This window comes from Syngnathus scovelli, chromosome 2 (genome assembly GCF_024217435.2).
Source record: "Syngnathus scovelli strain Florida chromosome 2, RoL_Ssco_1.2, whole genome shotgun sequence".
Taxonomy (NCBI): Eukaryota; Metazoa; Chordata; class Actinopteri; order Syngnathiformes; family Syngnathidae; genus Syngnathus; species Syngnathus scovelli.
Genome location: NC_090848.1, coordinates 21,697,427 through 21,717,365, shown reverse-complemented (window position 1 = coordinate 21,717,365; position 19,939 = coordinate 21,697,427). Strand labels below are relative to the sequence as shown.

The 19,939-nt window shown below is 42.0% G+C and overlaps 3 protein-coding genes across 5 annotated transcripts in view; 1 reads left to right on the top strand and 2 right to left on the bottom strand.

The window, feature by feature from the left end:
• The window catches only part of mib2 (MIB E3 ubiquitin protein ligase 2), a 36,429-nt gene extending 32,393 nt beyond the window's left edge, over positions 1-4,036 (bottom strand). The window contains exon 1 of the mRNA XM_068649261.1: positions 3,888-4,036. The gene's annotated coding sequence lies outside the window, so the exon portion shown is untranslated. The remainder of the gene's footprint in view (positions 1-3,887) is intronic.
• Positions 4,037-5,695: 1,659 nt separating this feature from the next.
• On the bottom strand, positions 5,696-8,806 carry ubiad1 (UbiA prenyltransferase domain containing 1). The gene is made up of 3 exons (XM_049754807.2): positions 8,590-8,806; positions 6,600-7,217; positions 5,696-6,515 (listed from the first exon to the last, which is right to left on the bottom strand). The coding sequence occupies exons 2-3, from the start codon at positions 7,156-7,158 to the stop codon at positions 6,028-6,030; spliced, it is 1,047 nt and encodes a 348-aa protein (XP_049610764.1). The 5' UTR covers positions 7,159-7,217; positions 8,590-8,806; the 3' UTR covers positions 5,696-6,027.
• Positions 8,807-10,098: 1,292 nt separating this feature from the next.
• On the top strand, positions 10,099-18,922 carry mmp23ba (matrix metallopeptidase 23ba). 3 transcript variants are annotated; one of them, XM_049754749.2, is made up of 8 exons: positions 10,099-10,610; positions 14,648-14,784; positions 15,428-15,567; positions 16,442-16,507; positions 16,587-16,751; positions 16,936-17,046; positions 18,397-18,523; positions 18,598-18,922. In XM_049754749.2, exons 1-8 carry the CDS (start codon positions 10,440-10,442, stop codon positions 18,770-18,772), a joined length of 1,092 nt encoding a protein of 363 aa, XP_049610706.1. In that variant the 5' UTR covers positions 10,099-10,439; the 3' UTR covers positions 18,773-18,922. The 3 variants fall into 3 exon arrangements, with proteins under 3 accessions (XP_049610706.1, XP_049610705.1, XP_049610707.1); XM_049754748.2 differs by having other exon boundaries at positions 10,102-10,610; positions 16,340-16,507; XM_049754750.2 differs by having other exon boundaries at positions 10,463-10,610; positions 14,652-14,784; positions 16,340-16,507.
• Positions 18,923-19,939: the final 1,017 nt, after the last annotated feature.

The window sequence follows — 19,939 nt, the reverse complement described above, 5'->3', positions numbered from 1 at the left end:
GAGACCAAAGTCAATGTCACAATACTGACAACTTAACATTGCCTTACCAATAAGAGCCTTGTGTCCAGTCTTCTCACATTCCCTTCCCTCTTCATACACCAGAACCTCGACAATGCAACCTAACTCCAGCATAATTCTCTGGTTTGTTAAAAAACGAAAGCCATAAAAAGCAGAACAGAAAGGTCATTCATTGTGTAGCCTAAACGGGTTAGGTAAACTATTGAAGTGTCTAAAATGATAACACAAGATCAGCTGCCTTTCTATTACATCATCTGTGTGTCTCCAGCCATAACTAATAGGCTGAGGCGTACATATGGGTATTTTTTTTTTTTTTTTATAATAGGCTTAGGCCTGGTAAACACATATGGGTATTTTTTTTTTAATCTTAAAATAATAATTTTAATTGGTCACACTTTTTTGCACTCTTTGTAGTTTTTTTTAATTGTACTTATTCACTGTTTGAGTTTTATTGTATTTATATCATTTTATTATGTTTGTCACATAAAATGTGTTTCACTCGGTACAGGTCGGAAGTTGACCTTCTGACCACGTGGTGCAGGGACAACAACCTCCTGCTGAACGTCAATAAGACCAAGGAAATCATTGTTGACTTCCGGAAGGGTCACACAACACACCTGCCGCTGATCATCGACGGTGCTGTGGTGGAGAGGGTGAGCTGCACCAAGTTCCTGGGGGTGCACATCAGTGAGGACCTCTCCTGGTCCGCAAACACCTCGTCACTGGCAAAGAAAGCTCAGCGCCGCCTGTACTTCTGCGGAAGCTCAGGCGTGCATGTGCTCCTCAGGCAGTCCTGTCTACATTCTACCGTGGCACCATTGAGAGCGTCCTCACCAGTTGCATCGCTGTCTGGGGTGGTAACTGCACTGAACAGAACTTGAAGGCCCTGCAGCGCATAGTGAATACGGCTAGTAAGATCATTGGTGCTTCGCTCCCCTCCCTGAAGGACATTTACACCTCCCATCTCGCCCGCAAGGCAACCTCGATTGCCAGAGATGTGAGTCACCCGGCTCACTCTTTGTTTGACCTTCTGCCCTCTGGGAAGAGGTACAGGAGCTTGCGCTCCCGCACCACCAGACTCGCCAACAGCTTCTTTCTCCAGGCTGTTAGGGCCCTGAACTCGCTACCCCCGTCTGCGTAGCGTGCGGCACTGTTGCGCTATTTTCGGGAATGTCTGCTGTACGCGCACTTGCTCCTTTTTTTTCTGCTCCTCTTATTTATTTATTGTTGTGTTATTATTCATTATTTATTCAGCACGCTTTGTTGTACTTGTTTACTTGTTTGTCTGTTGTGTGCCATGTCTTGACACCGTGGGATAGGGGGGAACGAAATTTCGGTTTCTTTGTGTGTCTTTGGCATGTGGAGAAATTGACAATAAAGCTGACTTTGACTTTGACTTTGACTAATAACTGAAAAAATACATAAAGAATATTGCCATTAGTTTCATGTAATATTTAGGACAAATATTATAATCGGAATACATATCTATGAGGAATTTTCAGATTATGGGAGGTTAGTGAAATAATTTGGATTTGATTGACTTTTGAGCCATTTCAATTTGTGTATGATTAAGTCTTGCATCACAATTTCAGAGGGGAAAAGCAACATGCATTTAAAGCTTTAAAGACAATCTGGTGGAAAAAAATGATCACTTCCTGTTTGCCTTTCAGATTACTGGTGTGCAGCAGAGACGAGGAGAATCCCAACATAAAGGCAGGCCAGGCCGTAGCTAGTATCTACAGTATCATATCAATGCCCTAAAAGATTCCAGTCAGACAAAAAAGGAGCTCCCTGAAGAGAGTGGCTGAGGAGGTGAGGTGGGTAGTTTTCCACAGACGCGATAATACAGTTTCAAGGAGTCTTGTAAATATGCAAAACCAAATTGGTTGTAGAGGATCCAAACTAGATCGAGCGTTGCTGCCCCTGCCAGGACTAAATCCCAGCCTTGTGTCAGGGATTACAACCATGGACAGAAAAGAGGGGAAAAGAGGAGGTGGCGGAGGTTGACCAGGGACAGTTGCTGTGCTTCGCTAGCGGTCAGATCAACGACGGTCCTTTGCTCCCATGTATGACCAATCTGCGGCATTGATGTTGTATTCTACCACATGAGGACGCTGGCTCCGGTCACTGACACGCCGTTTTTACTCAGCAGTATGCAAAGGTGCACAAGTACCACAATAAGGAGATACTTCGCATCCTGCAGAGACACCATTTGCTGCCCAACCAATGGGCAAACAGGGAGGAAGGGCAAGGCAATTTTGGGGAGTGCTGCTATCTTGGATGGGGGGTGCTCAGGGAAAAGAAAAAGGAAGGAGACTTTTCATGAATGAATACTTGACATGAAGGGTTGGGCGGGGTTCAAATATTGACACATTGTTACCATCTCTTCATTACACAGGTGTACAGCAGAGGTGAGCATTTTACTCAATTTTTCTGGTCCGTCATTTACATTCGCCAGCAACCTGGGCACCCATCGGTCATCATCAGTCAGTCCGTGTTTTTTCAAGCCAAACAAAACTGTAATTGTGAAATCGGTGAACCCGCCATGACTCTTTTAGTCACATACATTACATTTCACATAGCTTACCATAATTTTATTTACCATTATTTATAGGTGCTGCTTACCTCAATCCCTTTGTTGCATGTGGCTAAAGGTACAATCCCGATGGATTAAAGTGCATTCTAAAATCCTCACCAGCTGCTTTTTACCGCATTATCATAATACCACCCAACCCTGGCAGCAAAATACCTGAAGCTTACAATGCAAAGCAAAACATCAACCGAACGATGGCTCGTAACCTGGAAAACTCGCTATGCCTTGTGCAAGCACTGTGTAGTCAAGGAGTGGTTACTTTGCCCAATTTATTCACAATTTGAATGATGCTACTTGTACATTTAAAGACTTTGGCTTCGTTCACACTGCGGCTCACTTCCATTTCTTTTTTTTTGCCCGGATATATTTATATTTATATTATATTTATATATTTTCTTCATTTAGCGTCATCCCAACATACTCAACAATGTTTTCATATGTGTGGGACAAAACGCAGTCTGGAGCCTTGTAATGATATTTAGGCATTTCCTACTTTAGTTAAAGATATTTGAGCAACCATCTTTACTACAGCAAGCAGGTCATCAGTGTAAATAAGAAATGGTTTTCAATTGACCTACCTTCTTAAATAAAGGCACAATTACAAAAATAAAAAATGCACAATGTTGTAAACTTATGACTAGTGAGTGAGGCATTCATTTATTTATCGACCTTAAGCTAAATATGAAAGAAATCGAAATAATTGCTCAACCTACTACTTGGATCTAGTGGTGCAATTGGCGCAGCACAAAAGTTTTCTAGACAGGTTGAATTGCATTCTCGTTGGCCAAAAGTGATATTGATGGAAACAACTAGTGCGTTGTTCTCTACTACTGTACCAGAGTGCTAAACTGTCTTATTCATCATGACAAAGACACGGACCTTGTGCTGATCATCAAGAATAATGAATAGATGCTCAAACGGCTGCTAACAAACACATCCAAACGTCATATGGGGAGACAACCCTGGAGTCGCCTGTCAGGTGAAAACCACCTGCCTCCGCTCTCAGCCACACACATTACTGGAAACGGTCCCAGAAGCACTTTCTTCACACTAAGTGCTAGTCAGTCAATTGGGATAACATGTTGCCCGTAGTTTTCTGAATAGAATGTACCGAAGCAAACGGACTAACAGATATCGACATGTTTCGTGTGCCTGGAGATGACTGAGGTCTGGTGCGTGTTATTAGCTTGTCAAACGCTCACGCTAGCAAGCTAACCCATGTTTGGCAACGTTTATTGACGTGAAAAACAATTATTTTCACAGTGCACTTACTCACCGGATCTTTGTCAGGAGTGTCTACTTTGTGCCGAGAAATAATCCCATATTCCGTGCTCCGCTCAACAACGATATAGGTGCTTTTAAAGGAAATAAACGTGTACTTAACTGGGGGGGTTGCAGCGCACGGCCATGACAACACGCCCATGTATGACGTCACGAGAGACGATGCATTTGTGTGCTCTCGTTAACATGGAAACGGAGTTCTGTTGTGTGAATACTGAAAGCATTCACACATATATGCTATTGTGATTCTTTGTTTTTATTTGGCTCACCTTTTTGTCCTCCATACACTCTCACATGGTAAATACGATTCTCAATTTTAACATACTCCACACATTTGTCAATATACATAGTACTTGCAGTTTTCCTACAATTTAATATTTTACATTCAATTTTTTTCTATTCATTCCCTATGGGACACTGAAATTTTCAGCATCCCACATGTTTAAATTCGATTGAGCATTAATTCATAGTATACTTTGGCTTAGTTTCAAAGATCCATTCTGCAACAGGCATTCAGGGTGATGGTAACACTTTTACAATCCGATTTCAGCAGACCTTGGAGTCACAATGGTTAAGAGCAGAAGACCTGTACTTGGGAGGCGCTGGTTTGATTCCTGCTTCTGGCTTATTTCAGTCCCCTAGTTTAAAATGATACCTTAAGAACTTGACCCTACTTTGAAACGCTAACCCTTGTTTGAAACCTTAAGCCTACCCAAACCCTAGTTTAAAACCTTACTTCAAAACCCTAATCTTAAATTGAAAAGCTGAATTTAGTTTGAAACCATACTATGACACTTAACCAATAACCCTAACCCCTAACCTTTTTCTGCTTACCCTAACTCCTAACCCTAACCGTAAGCCCTAAAGAATCTAGAATAGATGCAAAATGGCTTTGGAAAGCAGCATCATTAGGATCCATTGCTTAAAAAAAAAAAAAATCTGAACACGGACAAGGCCATACAGAATACGTAGATGGAAACCCTAACCTTAGTTTGAAAGGCCGTTTGTGCTTGCTTAGTGATCACCCTCACGCCTCACAGTGAGAGGGATTCTAATTATTTCTATGTAGACATTAGGGGAGGGAAGAGTTCTTTCAGTATACAGTGAACGGATTGAGCTTCAGACATATTTTTAAGCAAACATTGTGAATGCAAAAAAGGGACAAAATTTGAGTTTTACAATAACTTGATAAGTTGCTCAAATGCCGCAAAGAAAAATGTACAGAGTAAAAACTCCTCAGCAAACTTCATTTTCCATGACGTTTCAGTGGTTGTGCAATAGCACCCCTAGCTGGTTAATGCATGCCACGAGACGTTTTGTTTATAACGTAAAAAATACATTGTCCATTTTTAATCAAAATCTTTAGCAAAACACTAAATCAAGAGAAACAAGTATTGTATTTGGAATACCTGCTCCCTCATGCATGAACAGAAGAAAATGCACTGCAGTTCAAAAGTTTGGGGTCACGCAGACAACTTAGTGTTGTCCATGAAAACTAATATAGGCTAAGGAATGGGTTGCTGGAAATGGGCCTGTATGTAGCTATTGCATTAAAAACAGATGTTTGCAGCTAGAATAGTCATTTACCACATTAACAGCATACAGTTCCTGATCAGTTTAATTTTATCTTCATTGAAAAAAATCACGTATTTATTTCAAAAAGGCCACTTTTAAATAACCCCAAACTTTTGAACAGTGGTGAATGTCCCTTGCATGCTTGTTTTGTTAATAGTCACTCAATAGAATGTGCTAATGATTCCAATTTGACCCACGTTTCACCAAAATAAAAAATAAGATAAAATATTAAACCATCAGCAACTTTTATTTCAACGCAAAGAAACACTATTTGGCTGGCAACCACAAAAAAGGAATATCCCACTGTACAAATTGACAGTATGTTCAATGAAAAGAGTACCAAGTCTATTTCGTTGATGTCTTCAGGCATCTGCATTAGAAGAAATATGGCAATGAGGTGTGTTCCTCTTAATACTGATTAAATATACTCCTGTGTTCACTGTTAGAGATAAAAAGCCAAACTTATTTCTACAGTACACATAAATAAGACAATAAATTAAAGAGTGTGAAGAACACAAAGTAGTTTCAGATATTTTTTTTTCTTTTTTACAATATTTGAATCAAAGTAAGGGCAGGCTCCCTCGAGGCGCCAGAATGATCCCAAAGACGTAGAACAGTCCCATGAGCAGGTTGAGCTTGGCTGTCTGCTGGGGGATTTTGGTGTAGCACCGGCTGCGGAACTGCTTCTCCAGGGGGAAGGCCATGGGCAGAGAGAGCAGGGGCAGTGCCATGCTGATGGTGTAGCGCGTCGCCAGGATGCAGAAAAGCACATAGGGGACGAAGAGCAGCAGGTTATAGAGCACGTAGGAAAGTGTAGGCCCGATTAGGATGGCCAGTGTGACGATGCCCGCCTGCTTGTCCGAGTCCATGTCTCGGGTGTTATTGCTGTGGAGGATGGCCTCCGTGTTGAGGGCCAGTGGGACGGCATAGACCAATGGCAGGACTGATAGGTAGCCCACCTGCACGGCGTGGGCGAACATGACGGCCAGCGGGCCGAACGTGATGAGAATGACCACGTCTCCCAGGGCCACATACTTTAAACCAATACCTGAGGATTAAAAACAGATACCATTTAGCCAGCCGTGCAAGAGTGGAAAATGTACAGCAATGGATGGATAAGGGATGTACTTACCTCCAGTGTATAAAAAAGAGCTGGAGAGACCCCCAAAGTAAATCAGGGCAAGGTGTTCCAGTCTGAGTGTAGACAGGAAGAAGAGCAATGTGGCACATAAGCACCCCAATGAGTATAACAAGGCTCCAAACATGACAACATCCTGCGGCGCCAGGATCTCGTCCACCAGAGTCCTATCATCACTTTTCTTGTGGTCGATGCCTTTGGAGAAGTCGTAGTAGGTGTTGACCAGGTTGCCGGCGCCGTGCACGACCAGCACAGCTACCGCGCACACCATGAGGACAACCAAGTCCACCGAGCCATCCAGCTTGTAAGCCAGCGCGCTGCCGAGGGCCACCGGCGTGAGCGAGGCGCTGAAGCTCCATGGCCTGAGCGCCAGCACGTAAGCGGCGCATGTGTGCTTGACATCGGAGGCCACTCGGGCCATCCTGGACACGTGGCTGTCACCAGAGACGTGACCCGCAGGCACCGAGTTGGTGAGCCACGGCTGCCCATTGTGGCCGTTCGATCCGGCCACTACAAATGTTTCTGTCATGCTGTATTTGTGCTCTATGGCCATTTCCTCAGCCAGCTATTTATAGAAGCGGTGTTGACACCCAATGTCAAAGTCAGGTGTTCCTGGAGAAGAACAAACATTTGTCACGCACGCTTCCATTTTACCAACACACATCACAGTCAAAGACTATTTGGGCTTTGAGCAAGTCAAAGAGTGGAATGAGCAGCATACAGAAGAAATGTTTAACTGCAATACTTTAGAATAATTATTCATGAATTTTGTAAATTGCTTTGTCATGACTATTATTTGTGACAGAACTCCAGGTTTCCCGTTGATATTTATCACTAATCACAAGGAATGGGTACCGAACCTGGCACTTTTGGTACGGTCAGATTTGGTCGGTACTACAGAGCACCAATTCACGTCAAATCCAATTGTATTGTGTTTTGTTTTTGCATCGTTCTACAATAAGTTGTGACTGAGCAACAGCGCAGGAGTCGAGTTGGTATTTTTCATGCACACTTGAGTAATGTCACCCATCTGTATGGCCACACTAAAATTATATTTCCAGGTTGAATTTGGAAAGAAGTGCGATTCAACAGAATGTTCAGACACCTGCCACCAAGCCACATAAATACAATATATTAAGTATTTTGCAAGGATGGTAACGCTGTACACTTTCCAGCATGCTTTGACCGAGCGCGAGGAGATTTACTTCTCTGCTAGTTCTGGTCAGTGGGTGTGTGTGCCCAGCGCAAGCAACGAGAAGTCCATCGCCCCCTGCCGAACCAAATCATGAGTGGGAACCTTGCTGCATGTTTTTCATTAAATTGCCGTACAATAAGGTGTGCTGATTCACATGGCAAATTAAACAGTGGTAATAATATTACACAAAAGTTTGTCAGTTCACCAAAGTGTGCATTTTGCAACATACATTCAGACTCGCAGACACAGAGCTTATGGTAATGGTAAATTTGATTTTTCTGCTTAATTTTAGTACCTTGTGAAAATGTAGTGTGACTACAATTACTGCACCGTGAGTATAATTTATTCTACATTTTAAAAAAGTTATCCTTTTTGATATTTTTGAACATTTCACGAGGACTAAATAACCATAACATAAATCTATAGTCATAATTCAGTTTGACATGGTTGAGTAATGCCACTAATATTACACGACCTTATAAAAACAAACCGAAAAGAAGCATTGGATTCATTCATTTATTTTGCTTGCACATTGGTATTAATGTGAGAGTTGGTTATATTTCACGAAGTCACGCAATATTTATTCAGAACCCCACACACTGACACGAACACGAACACGGAAATCAGTAGCACACGAGTACATTAGTATCGTTCACTTCATTTCTTATTTGGAGGCCAACAAATGAGATTATCGGATTAAAGCTAACTGATTAGCCACAGAAGGAAGCTAACGGTTCCGCTGGTGTGGACAGCGTGGAAGAGGAAATGTCATACGGCACTTTTTCTTACGTGTTATGACCTCCCCAGAAAAGGTGAAGAGTCCATTGGATCACAGGCGAGCATCGCTAGTCCCACTCAGAGCCGAGAAACACGAGAAGAGGGGTCAAATGCTACGTATAAACTTGGAGGGGACTCGTCTGGGTGGCCATTCACCCCTGATGAGTCTGACCGGCACCATTTCCTCCGTGCCACGTCCGACAGTCTAAAGAGCTCGATGGGAACACACGGAGCACTAACTGTTCCGGCCTTTTTCTTTAACGTAATGAGTAATGCACATGTGTACTGCACACCAGACGCTTTCACTTAACAATAATATAATAATTATTTACACCAATTAAATTACATATCAAATGTATTGTTTCCAATCAGTTTTAAATATATTTCTGTTTCAGCTACAAATTGTTGAAAATGGTGTCTATACAGTTATATCCCTCATCATATCGTTGATTTTTCCAATCGCACAGTGCAACGGATTTTTAATTTGTACGTAAATCTAATTTTGATTATTCGCTGTAATGTGGGATTTCGGGGAAATCATTTTTCACACTGTAGATTTATGTCCCAGTAAAGGCAAGCCAGAAAGAAAGAGCGCATAAAGGACAGAGAATGTCCAAACTTAGTTTGGGATAATTTCACGCTTTAAAAAAAAAAAAAAGATAAAATGCAATGTGTCTACGATCAAGTAAAAGTGGTTTTACACAATTGCACATTTGCAATAATCCCATCAAAGGTGGTCAAGGATAAACCCAGCCATCTGTGTATTTTTAATTTCTTTAATATTGAACAACAGGAAAACAAACACCAAAAAAGCACATCCGTACATGAGCTGCCAGAACACATCATGTTTTTTAACATGCAAACTGGCAACCAGACACCTGAACACCCTCATTCACCTATCTTTTCAATCCACGCAGATACTACAATGTCAAACGGATACAAATACTTGCACCTTGCATAGTTTGTATTGTACTATTATGCTTAACACTTTGAAATAATACATTAAAAACACAATACTTCATGGATTTTCATCTGTTAAGGATTCGTGGGGGTTATGTTTCAAACAGCTAACTGAGCTGAGGGTACAAGTGATGGACTGGCCAAGCATGCATGTCTCTACAGACCTAAGCCTATTGAGCCTCACTGGGGCACTTTAAGATGGTTAGTGGGGAATTTCAACAAAGAGGAGTGGAAGTGGATTCCAAAGGCAACCTGTGAAGCTCTAGTGAACGCTGTCGTTTCTTTACAAATATGTGAGGGGTGGTACTCACTTTTGTTAATTCTCCCCTTGCCGGATAGGCTGGCAATCCAGAGACTCAACTATTTGTATACAATCAAAAACTAAATGTTCCTTATGTTTCTATATGTAATCAGGTACATTATTTAATAAAAATGTGATCATAGTTTGCAGTACTGTGTAACTGAGTTCATTATGGAGTACTGCAACTTTTTTTCCTCTCTCCCTGCTCATGACATAATTTGAGTACTTTTGCCACCTCTGGCGAAAAGCAGTAGAGCTGCATATTAAGGGGGGGAATAGAAAACTTAAAAGCCAAGTTTGAAGTTTTGGGCCACGTGCTACGACTGCAAGCCAGGCTGCAGCCAGACTGGAGAAGTGTGCTGTAGCTCCAGGATGGACAGAGCGCGTTTGGTTCCAATTAGAGCGTCTCGACTTTGACCTGCTGCCCTGTGCGCAGTAATGTGAAACCAAGCCTGTGGCGCGGCGCGGCGCGGCGAGGCGATCAGGCGAGCGGAGCTGCATCGTGAGCACTTAACATACACTCACTTCCCTTCCCACTCGGGACCTGCAGAGCCTCCGGCGCACGGCGGAGCGAGCGCGATGGCCGAGGAGTAGCTGCTCGATGGACCGTTTTCCGACGCCGTTCTCCGGGAGGTGCCACCGCACCGCCGCCATGTGGGGTAGTTGTCCGACGAGGAAGTGGGGGTGGACGACTGTGCTGGCGGCCGCCCTGCTCAGCCTCCTGCTCGGAGGGATGCCCCGGAGCGCCGCGTTTCCCTCGTGGAGGACCGAGGTATGCTGGGGGGGACCCTCTTGCGCTACAGGCTCCTCTGGTGTCATTTCTATTCTCCCGTTTGCTGGCTATACCATGCCGACTGCATTTTGTTTAATGGATTAAAAACTGATGAAGGTAATTAGATGTGGCATTAAATGTATTTCCTTTCGTATGGAAAGGCATTTATGCATTTATCATTAATATCCACCTTAAAGTCCAAATTGTCCTCACTAGTAGAAAATGTAGAAAAGTTCCCGTGTAAGCTGGATATTACAAATGTTCAAACAAGATATCCAACTTTATGTCCATGCACTAGTTCACACTGTCCTCACAAGTCAAACAGTTCAGCACACTAGTTCAACAATTTATACAAACGTCTTACCAACTGCCACTTTTAGCCTTTGGGTACATAATTAAAACTCACTAGGAAACAACTGTGCTGCACTACTAATACTATTGTGCTACTAGTACTAGCAGTGACACAATTCTATTCGTCTAGTGCTTCTCTAGTACTAATAGCATGCAAATGTCAACTAGCAGTTGACAATTAGCAATTATGCAGTTTTGTGCACTGCATAATTGCTGCTATGGATTAAACCTTTTCTACTACTTGTTTCTTCCTAACCATATACCATATGGAGGCTGAAGAAGCTTACAAATGCATGTCCTTTTCTTATTGGACAAATGTTATACTATATTTCTATTTCCCATATTGCACTTTTTTTTAGGGTCAGGCTCAGCCTGTAACATACTGTATGGCATAAGTACCACATTGCCTCATTACTACTCGTGAGGCGTCTATGCAGTGCACTGCTTGTAAAGTGTTTGATCGGGACATGTATTTTATTCATATGACAAACGTGTGCCTCAAACCTTCTGTGTGATTGCAGAAATTCATTCATTGAATGCATCATATTTATTACATTAATCTATTATTTGTCTGAACTGCTTATTTATATTTTAAAATCATCCAGTTGGCTCTGGCAAAGCTATGGCAGGCGAGGGAATGGCACACACGTGGACACATAGGCAGTCTCCAAGTTGTCTACAGGAGTGATTACACCTTGGAGAGATGTTGCACTAAGTGGACTGACATGAAACATGGCTCCAACATGAGAGATGTCAATTAAAACAGAGGAGAGGATTTTCCCCAAAAAATGTGAATCATTACACATTTTGCAGAAGATGGTGGTTGCTCGCAGTCAAATGTGTCTAAAATCTGAACCCAGTACAAACAACATTATCAATGCATTTAGCTCTGGAGAAAAAAAAACTGTGAAAACATTCCTTTTATGAAAGAAATATAAGGTAAAAAGGCCAGATCTCAATCCAATAGAAAATCTTTGGTGGAAGTTGAAGAAAATGGTTCATGACAAAGGCTCCAACCTGCAAAGATGAGCTGCCAAAAGTAATCAGAGAAAGCTGGAGCCATATTGATGAAGAGTACTGTTTATCACTCCTAAAGTCCGTCTCTCTGAGACTGCCAGCTGCTAGAAAAGCCAGACGTGGTGCAACAGAGTGCTAGCGCTGTGTTAAAGTGTTCTTTTGTTGTTTCATAATTCCAATTCCCACCCTAAAAATTGAGTAATTCCATATTTTTTCCTGCTGCTTGGTCTATAAATATGAGTACTGAGAACCACATGGATGTTTTCTTGATTCCTTTTGGTGTTTGTTAGTCAGAAACTCGCCATTTAAAATGACTTGTTTTGTATCATGTCTGCGATCTCTTCTGTTGTTGTTTTTTTCCAACAAAATGAAACAACTGAGTAAACATCTTTCGACACTGGTGATTTTGTCAATTCTGCCAGGGCTTGTTACTAGAGTAACAAAATATCTCACTTTCTGGGTCTGCATATTTAAATTTCAATGCGCAACTCACGCAGGGATCCAGCCTTGAATATGTCTACGTTGATTTATTGTTGGCCCGTACTGGGCCTGGGCATCCAACCGTGCCTCCCTCTGGCTGTGATAATGATGAGAAATAGCTTTATTTCATTTCCTTCGCGACACGCTTTCATTCTGTGTCAATCAGTGGTGCTCCTGCGGGGTTACATAACATCCTGAGATAAGCATCTGTGGAAGGAGGGCCAGCCAGACAAATGAGATTAGTAACTAATGAGTCTTTTCATTCCCTTCTAAACATTAAAAAAAAAAGGAAGAATTGGGGCGATTCAAGGGTTTAGGACCTGATCGCCTAAAGATGCTCACTGAGTGTTTGTCAAGAATGTTTACCCTTCAAGTCTGCTGTTTAGTCTAGAGTGCCTCATAGTTTACGGTACATCATTACTTGTTAGCATGTGCAATTTAAAATTAGCTACACATGTCAGAAATATCGGCACTGACACATGCAACATGGCAGGGGAATTCATTGAAATTTATTAGTGAGCATTTTATTCCCTTACGTTAGAAATTGTCAACCGGTGGTCCGCGGTCCACTAGTGGTCCGTGGCGGTATTGCAGGTGGTCCATGAAATTGGAAATGGAAAACAATTGTAAAATTTTTAAAAATAAAATGGATTTATTATTTAGACTGGATTTATTTTCCAGCTAATTTTGTGAATCATTAACCCATCCAAATTTTGTCAAAAGTAGCTGAGATTCCCAAAATAGACATACAGATGCAAATAAATAACCTGTACAGGTCGATCCTCCCTTGGTGCAAAATAAAACAATATTCCGTTAAAGCAGTGGTCCCCGAGTTGCTTCTTAGTTATAATGGTGGTGCCTTGGACAAAACCAATTGAATACCCCTGCCTTACATCAACTGAAGTGGGCGAATAAAAAGCATGTAACAGTGCAAGTACAGTGTGGGACCGACCGTGTGTCCTCTGGGTTCACTATTTTGGAAAGGAAGCGAAGGAAGCGTTGCATCCATTTATCTTGATTGGGTGAGGCAGAAACAGGAAGCTGAGAGTTTGGAGCAAATTGCAACTGTGACTAAGTGCTCTTTGCTAGTTTTTCATAATGCTGAAGTAAAGACTGACAAGTTTTTTTTAAAGCATAATTCTTATCTCAATGTCGACACTTACGCAAAATATGCAGTTAGCCTCAACTGCACAGTATTAACCTTCCATTCTTGTGGGAAGATTTCCATGAAGTTCTTCTACTCCAAATGTATCCAAGTATGGGCCTTTTTCAAACTATTCTCACAATAGCATAGGAAGTTGACACCACGGCGTAAAAGACAAAGCATAAAGATTGCATGACTGTTGCGCTAAGTTATTTCACTGCGACAGACACTAATGCTAATCATTGACCTATCTATGGAATTTTGCATTGTTTGTTAGCATGAAGCTAAATTGACATTATTAAGGCCAACATATGTGGCTGTTGTAAATACAATACATGTAATTTACTTTGTTTAAGGTTTAGTTTGAAAGTAAACATCAACTGGGCACGGCAATAAAAAGCTTAGAGTCTCTTTTTTGAAGAATAGTTTCGAGTGACTCGTATCTCAGGGTACCTCTGTACTGTAATATCTTTATCAAGATGATAGAGTAGCATTGACTCATAGTTGGGAAAGTCAATGCCATCTCAGTCAAAGTGCCATCTCAGTCAAAGTGCATTACCATATGAAATATTGCTGCCAAGACAAAGTAAAACCTGAGTCAAGTCACAGTTTATTTATGAGAGTACTGAACCATCAAGGGACCCGGTGATAGCCTGTGAAAGCTTTACAAAACGTCTGTAATCCAGGTGTTATTACCTGGAATTTGTACTCCAAATCCCCATCATACTTCATGTTTGGAAAGCACTTTCACTGCTGACCTCTTCATTTTCCATGAGATGGAATTCCAGTGCATGAAAACATAGTAAGTGTCTCACTTGCGAGGCAGTGAAATAGTAGCAGCCCTGCACTGTTGTTACCGTTATATGACAAATGGAATTTATGCTTGCAAGCCTTCTGACGCTTGTATTCTGCCAAAAAACAGTCATCCATCGCCCTCAATTTCCGCGCAAGCTTCCTCAAACCTGCTTCAACCTGCCGCCAAAGTCCTAAATTCTCTTTGAGGGCCCGTGTGAGGTGATTAATCAAAGGTTTTTCTTTGTCCAAGGAAGAAGCTTACACCACTGTGTTGCTCATCGGAATGCGCAAAGAGGCCCACTCGCAAGTGCTGCACCTCTCCAGGAACAAGCGCTACACCCTCACCCCGGAGAAGCTCAAATGGGACAAGTTCAAGCTCACATACAAGTATCCTTGTCAATATTTACTACAAAGCGTTGTTGCATATGCATATGGAACCGCTATATTCAAAATTGAGACATCGTTTGTCTTTAGAATACATTTTACGCCACTAGGAAGCCTTGACAGTAACTGTACAGGTAACTAAATTGTGAAAGCTAATCACTGCTCAAATAAATTAATACTGTGGTCTATAAACGGTGATATGAGTGTAACTTAAAAAGTTGCATCTCAAAACAGCTTTCTGCTTTGAAATAAATGCAAATGCCAGTAATCCATTCCAGACTCCCCCAAAATGGAACAACTAAAGTGTCTATAGCAAATTTTTCCAATAAGGAAAATAGTTAAAAAATTGGCAGAGCAATGCCTCCTATCTAGAAAACTGTCACTTATATCTCAAGGCTCCATTTCATTTCTTGTGAACATAATAAGATAATGGATTGTTGTCTGACCTCCGAACAGTAAACTTGAGGACTTTAGTGGTTCCACTTTACCTGCATACAAGATACACGCTTCATTCACTTAGAAATGAAGGGACTTCAAGATAATCCAAATAAAAGTGATGACATGTAAATTTGTAGAATACCAGGAAAAATGACTTGTATTATCTTCCTGTGCTGTAATGTATTAAGTGTCTTTTGTTTTGAATCAGGTTGCTGTCCTACCCTACAAACCTAATTAATGCCACGGACACACGACGAGGCATTGCCAAGGCTTTCACGATGTGGAGCGACATCTCACCCTTCAGCTTCCGAGAGGTGCCGGCGGATCAGGAGGCGGACATTAAGATCGGTGGGTAGAGGACCGCCAACTCATTTTGTGCGATCGTGCCTCATGAGTAGTAGAGTCAAAGCAAGAGATTTTTGAATGAAAAACACAGAGGCTTAACAACTTCCATCCTACTGTTTTTTGAGGTTACTTTAATTAGTTACCATGGTTTTGATAGCATAAAAGTCAAGCGCAAGCTAGCTTTTAAACAACATGTGACATGTAATACCATTGTTTTCTTCTTAAAACAAGCACCAAGTACACCAGTGGTGTCCACACTATGGCCCGGGGGCCATTTGTGACCCACTGTTTTTTAGTGGCCCACAACACAGACTAAAAATAATATTTGACGTAGCCCTCACTAATACTTCAAAAAGGGTGTGTGGCTGACAAAAAAGTGAGGTACGTGCATAATGGTTACTACCACAACTCCTTCTAATATAACTTTTCTAAATATGGAAGGAAACAATTTACAGGTAAATAATTCAGAGGATAAACATAAGACAGATTCAGAAACCCAAATGTTATTCTGCACTTTCTGCTTAGCGTCAAGGTCCAATTACAGATCACATTAATGATCCTCAGTAAGTACTTTCATCTAGTTCTGAATGTGAGATGGAATTTTGAAATTATTTACTATCTTGGCCTTTTTTAAATAATAAAAACCTGGGCTCTGAGTAGGGGTGTGTAGACTTTTTATATCCATAATATCTGTACATTTATATCAAGTGGGAGTACTTTTGCCATCTCTGCAACTGGGCTCTGAGCTCCAGTTGCGTGTTTGTGTTTTTGGCAGGCTTTTACCCCGTCAACCACACAGACTGTCTGCAGTCTTACTTGCACCACTGTTTCGACGGCATCACGGGAGAATTGGCTCACGCCTTTTTCCCGCCGACAGGCGAGATCCACTTCGACGATCATGAATACTGGATTCTGGGGAACATGCGGTTCAGCTGGAAGAAAGGCACGCAGTCCTCACGGTGGTTTATGCTCAGCCGAGGTTTCCGGTGAATGCGCGCTGAGCGGCGTGTGCTTTGTTGCAGGGGTTTGGCTGACAGACCTGGTCCACGTGGCGACACACGAGATAGGCCACGTGCTGGGACTTATGCACTCCAGGGACCCGAAAGCAATCATGCACCTGAATGCAACGCTGACCGGCCGCAAGCTCATCACGCAGGACGAAGTGTGGGGTTTGCACCGTCTCTACGGTATGATCCAAATCCTCCCTCAATCCATAGATTAAAACACAACAGTAGAAATTGTGTCTGTCGTCATTTCTCAAGTATCAAGAACTGACTGCCTTCATGCACGGGGACTTTGTCGTGACATGATCCACTTGGCACACGTTAAGTTGAGCGTATTTGCTCACATTGTGTCCTTTGTCTTCTCCAGGATGTTTGGACCGCTTCTTCATTTGTCCGGCGTGGGCTCGTAAAGGCTTTTGTGAAAGCAAGCGCAAGCTGATGCAGAAGCACTGCCCCTCCAGCTGTGATTTCTGTTATGGTAAGATAGCACCGGTCGAAGTAGAGGGAAGTTTGAAGACTTTTCTATGTCCGTTTGCCAATGCAGAAATGTGAGTCCAAACTAGTAAAAGTACCGATCTAAGTCATGCATTCACAGTTCATACCAAATCAATGACAGCAATGAGCCAGTTGTGTACATTTGCTACAAACTCATGTCAGAGGGCCCCTCTTGCACAACACAAAATGGCTCCACCCGCTTTGTTGTTGCTTTCCGATGTTTCGGCCGGCAACAGGGGACAGAGCGGGGAGGCAGGAGGATACGATTCCTTGGCTCACTCTAATCTGTTCTTCATTGTTGATTGGGAGACGTCGTACGGCTGTGGAAAATTCCTGAGCCCTTCCAAACCTCTGGAATTTTAGACTGTGGCTCCAGGGTTAGAGACACACCAGGTCAATTTGGATTTCTGCTTCATTAGAGAGAGCGACTCTTCTCTAAGCGGACTTTCACTTGATAGCGAGGTTGGCCACAGCTCAGAGAGAAGTTATTGAAAAGAAATACATTTTTATTGTGATAAGTAGGGGTGTGCATTTCTCTAATAAAATAGACACATTTCGCACATGGGTTGTGATACAATTCAAATTAAATTTAGTGGGAACCACACCCCTTACATATACTGCACATACACATACCTGTATACACATAAACATATATGCACATACATATATACACTTATACACACACAGTCACATATTTTTTATTTTTGCTTACCTTAACCATAATCCCTTGTTGCATGTGGCCAAAAGTAGATTCCTGGTGGATTAAAGTCCATCAAAAAATCTTCACCAGCTACCTTAATGCTTTGCCATCTTTGTCTTCTTCTTCTATCTTTTAGCAGTTGGCAAACAACGATACATTGTTGTCAGCATCTGAAATGGAGCATGGGTCTGCATATACATACATTACACAACCTCCAAACTTTATCCAATCAAAAAATAAAATAGAAATTTGAACCTTACCTAACAAGAACATCTCTGTAAAAATGTCTCTGGTATTCAAAGGTACTGCACTTCTTGGTGATTCTCTCTGCTGACACCAACTGTACATAGACTCAAGCAAAGCTGTCACGTAGCAAACACACACGAGACGGGTGGGGTGTTTCCATTTGTGATGACTGAGAGCTCCATTGTTACTCTACCCGGTTAGTGATGATTACACTGACGGGCGAAAATCCACCTGGAGGCCATGACACCCTTAGCAATTGCTTATTGCCTAAATGGCAAGCAAGTTCTAAGAATGACAATCAGTAGCAATATTTTAATGTTAACTACATTAAAAGTTGTGGCCAGCAAGTACATAGTAACCGACGGTTGATTTTTTTTTTCCCTTCAGAATTCCCTTTCCCAACTGTGGCGTCCACTCCGGCACCTCCGAGGACCAAACACAAGCTTGTGGTCGAGGGCAAAAAGCTAACGTTCCGCTGCGGGAAAAAAATAGCGTCGAAGAAAGGCAAAGTATTGTGAGTACGATCACCATTTGCTCACCTCTTTTGTTGTGCTGCTTCTTCACTGAGTGCCATCTCACAACCTTCAGCTGGTACAAGGACGGCGAGCTTCTGGAGTTCTCACACCCAAATTACATATCTTTGAAGGACGACCACATCACTATCGTGGCCAATGCCATCAACGAGGGCACATACACCTGCATCGTGAAGAAAAAAGACAAAGTTCTCACCAATTACTCATGGAGGGTGCGTGTGCGGTTCTGAAGGCCTCACTGGCTCTGAACTAAGCACACACACGCATTTCATTCACTTGGGCACATATTTCTTTTGTACTTTCTGTTCTTTGTATTGTTGACAGTCATTGTGCAAATGTCATTTCATGTTGTGAGGAAAATAAACAATTCATGATCGTAAGTATTTTTGGGCACTGAAAACAGTTGGGAGATCCCGAAGCGAATCCTCACATTTTTTTTGGTACTCTAATTTAAGTTTACTGGCAAACTAAATATAAAACAAAGAATTACATGTGTATTTAAAACAACCAAACTTTGCCTTAAGCATAGCCTCCACTTCCCACTGATAGCATTTCCTCTGTTTTCTATAAAGTACAGGGATACTTTCCTCATTAAAAACACAAAAATTAGATTTTTTTTTTGTGGGGATGGGGGTCTGAACAGTTTACTCTTGTACAGACTGAACATTTGAAACTGTTCTTGTATTGGATCTCTTTACATTGTGGATGGCCAGCATAATCACCTTGGAATAATAACCATTAAAGATGGAAAACAAATAGATTCCAGTGATTTAATTCAAAATCACTTAAATAAACCACAATAGAAGGATTCAGTTAACAATATATTGACGACCCATCCCCGACAACCCAATATATCTAGCGTGGCTTTTATTATTTTTGGGGTGAGGTTACAGAAGGCGAGTTGTACGACAATGTACACACTCGGCCAAAAGAGTTCTTTTAAATCAAGAACAAGCAGTGTTTCCTCTGGCCTTTGGAAGTACAGTATTTGGATCTGCAAGCACATGTGGAACACCTCACATGCTTCACTTGCTTTCCTCAGACGGTCTCGTGCCAAACACCATCAGTCACATGATCCACCGGCTGCTCTTCTTCAACGCACCAGGTGGAACACTGAACAGAAGAGCTCCACGGCAGGGGGACCGATCAAACTTAATAAATGACTTCTTTGTCTGTCTGTTTTGTTAAAGCGTCACAACATCTTGAACTGAGCAAACGTGTGCCGCCTATTTTTTTTTTTTTTTTTGTGGGCCATGAATCCAAGAGTTGATTTATTCAATTCTATCACTGAAGACCCATTTAATTAGAAATGGCAGAGCAAAGACTACGTGGCGACAAGCAGAATGACATCATCTTGGACAGCTCAAAAGAGGGGGTGTTTTTTTCCTGCCCCTCTG

Bases quoted from the DNA above. Each gene is read 5' to 3' on its own strand.
- ubiad1 (XM_049754807.2), bottom strand. From the start codon at position 7,158: ATGGCCATAGAGCACAAATACAGCATGACAGAAACATTTGTAGTGGCC. The intron at 6,516-6,599 runs GTAAGTACATCC...TTTAATCCTCAG, and splicing joins CTCTTTTTTATACACTGGAG to GTATTGGTTTAAAGTATGTG.
- mmp23ba (XM_049754748.2), top strand. From the start codon at position 10,440: ATGGACCGTTTTCCGACGCCGTTCTCCGGGAGGTGCCACCGCACCGCC. The intron at 16,508-16,586 runs GCACGCAGTCCT...GCTTTGTTGCAG, and splicing joins GCGGTTCAGCTGGAAGAAAG to GGGTTTGGCTGACAGACCTG. The intron at 18,524-18,597 runs GTGAGTACGATC...CACAACCTTCAG, and splicing joins TCGAAGAAAGGCAAAGTATT to CTGGTACAAGGACGGCGAGC.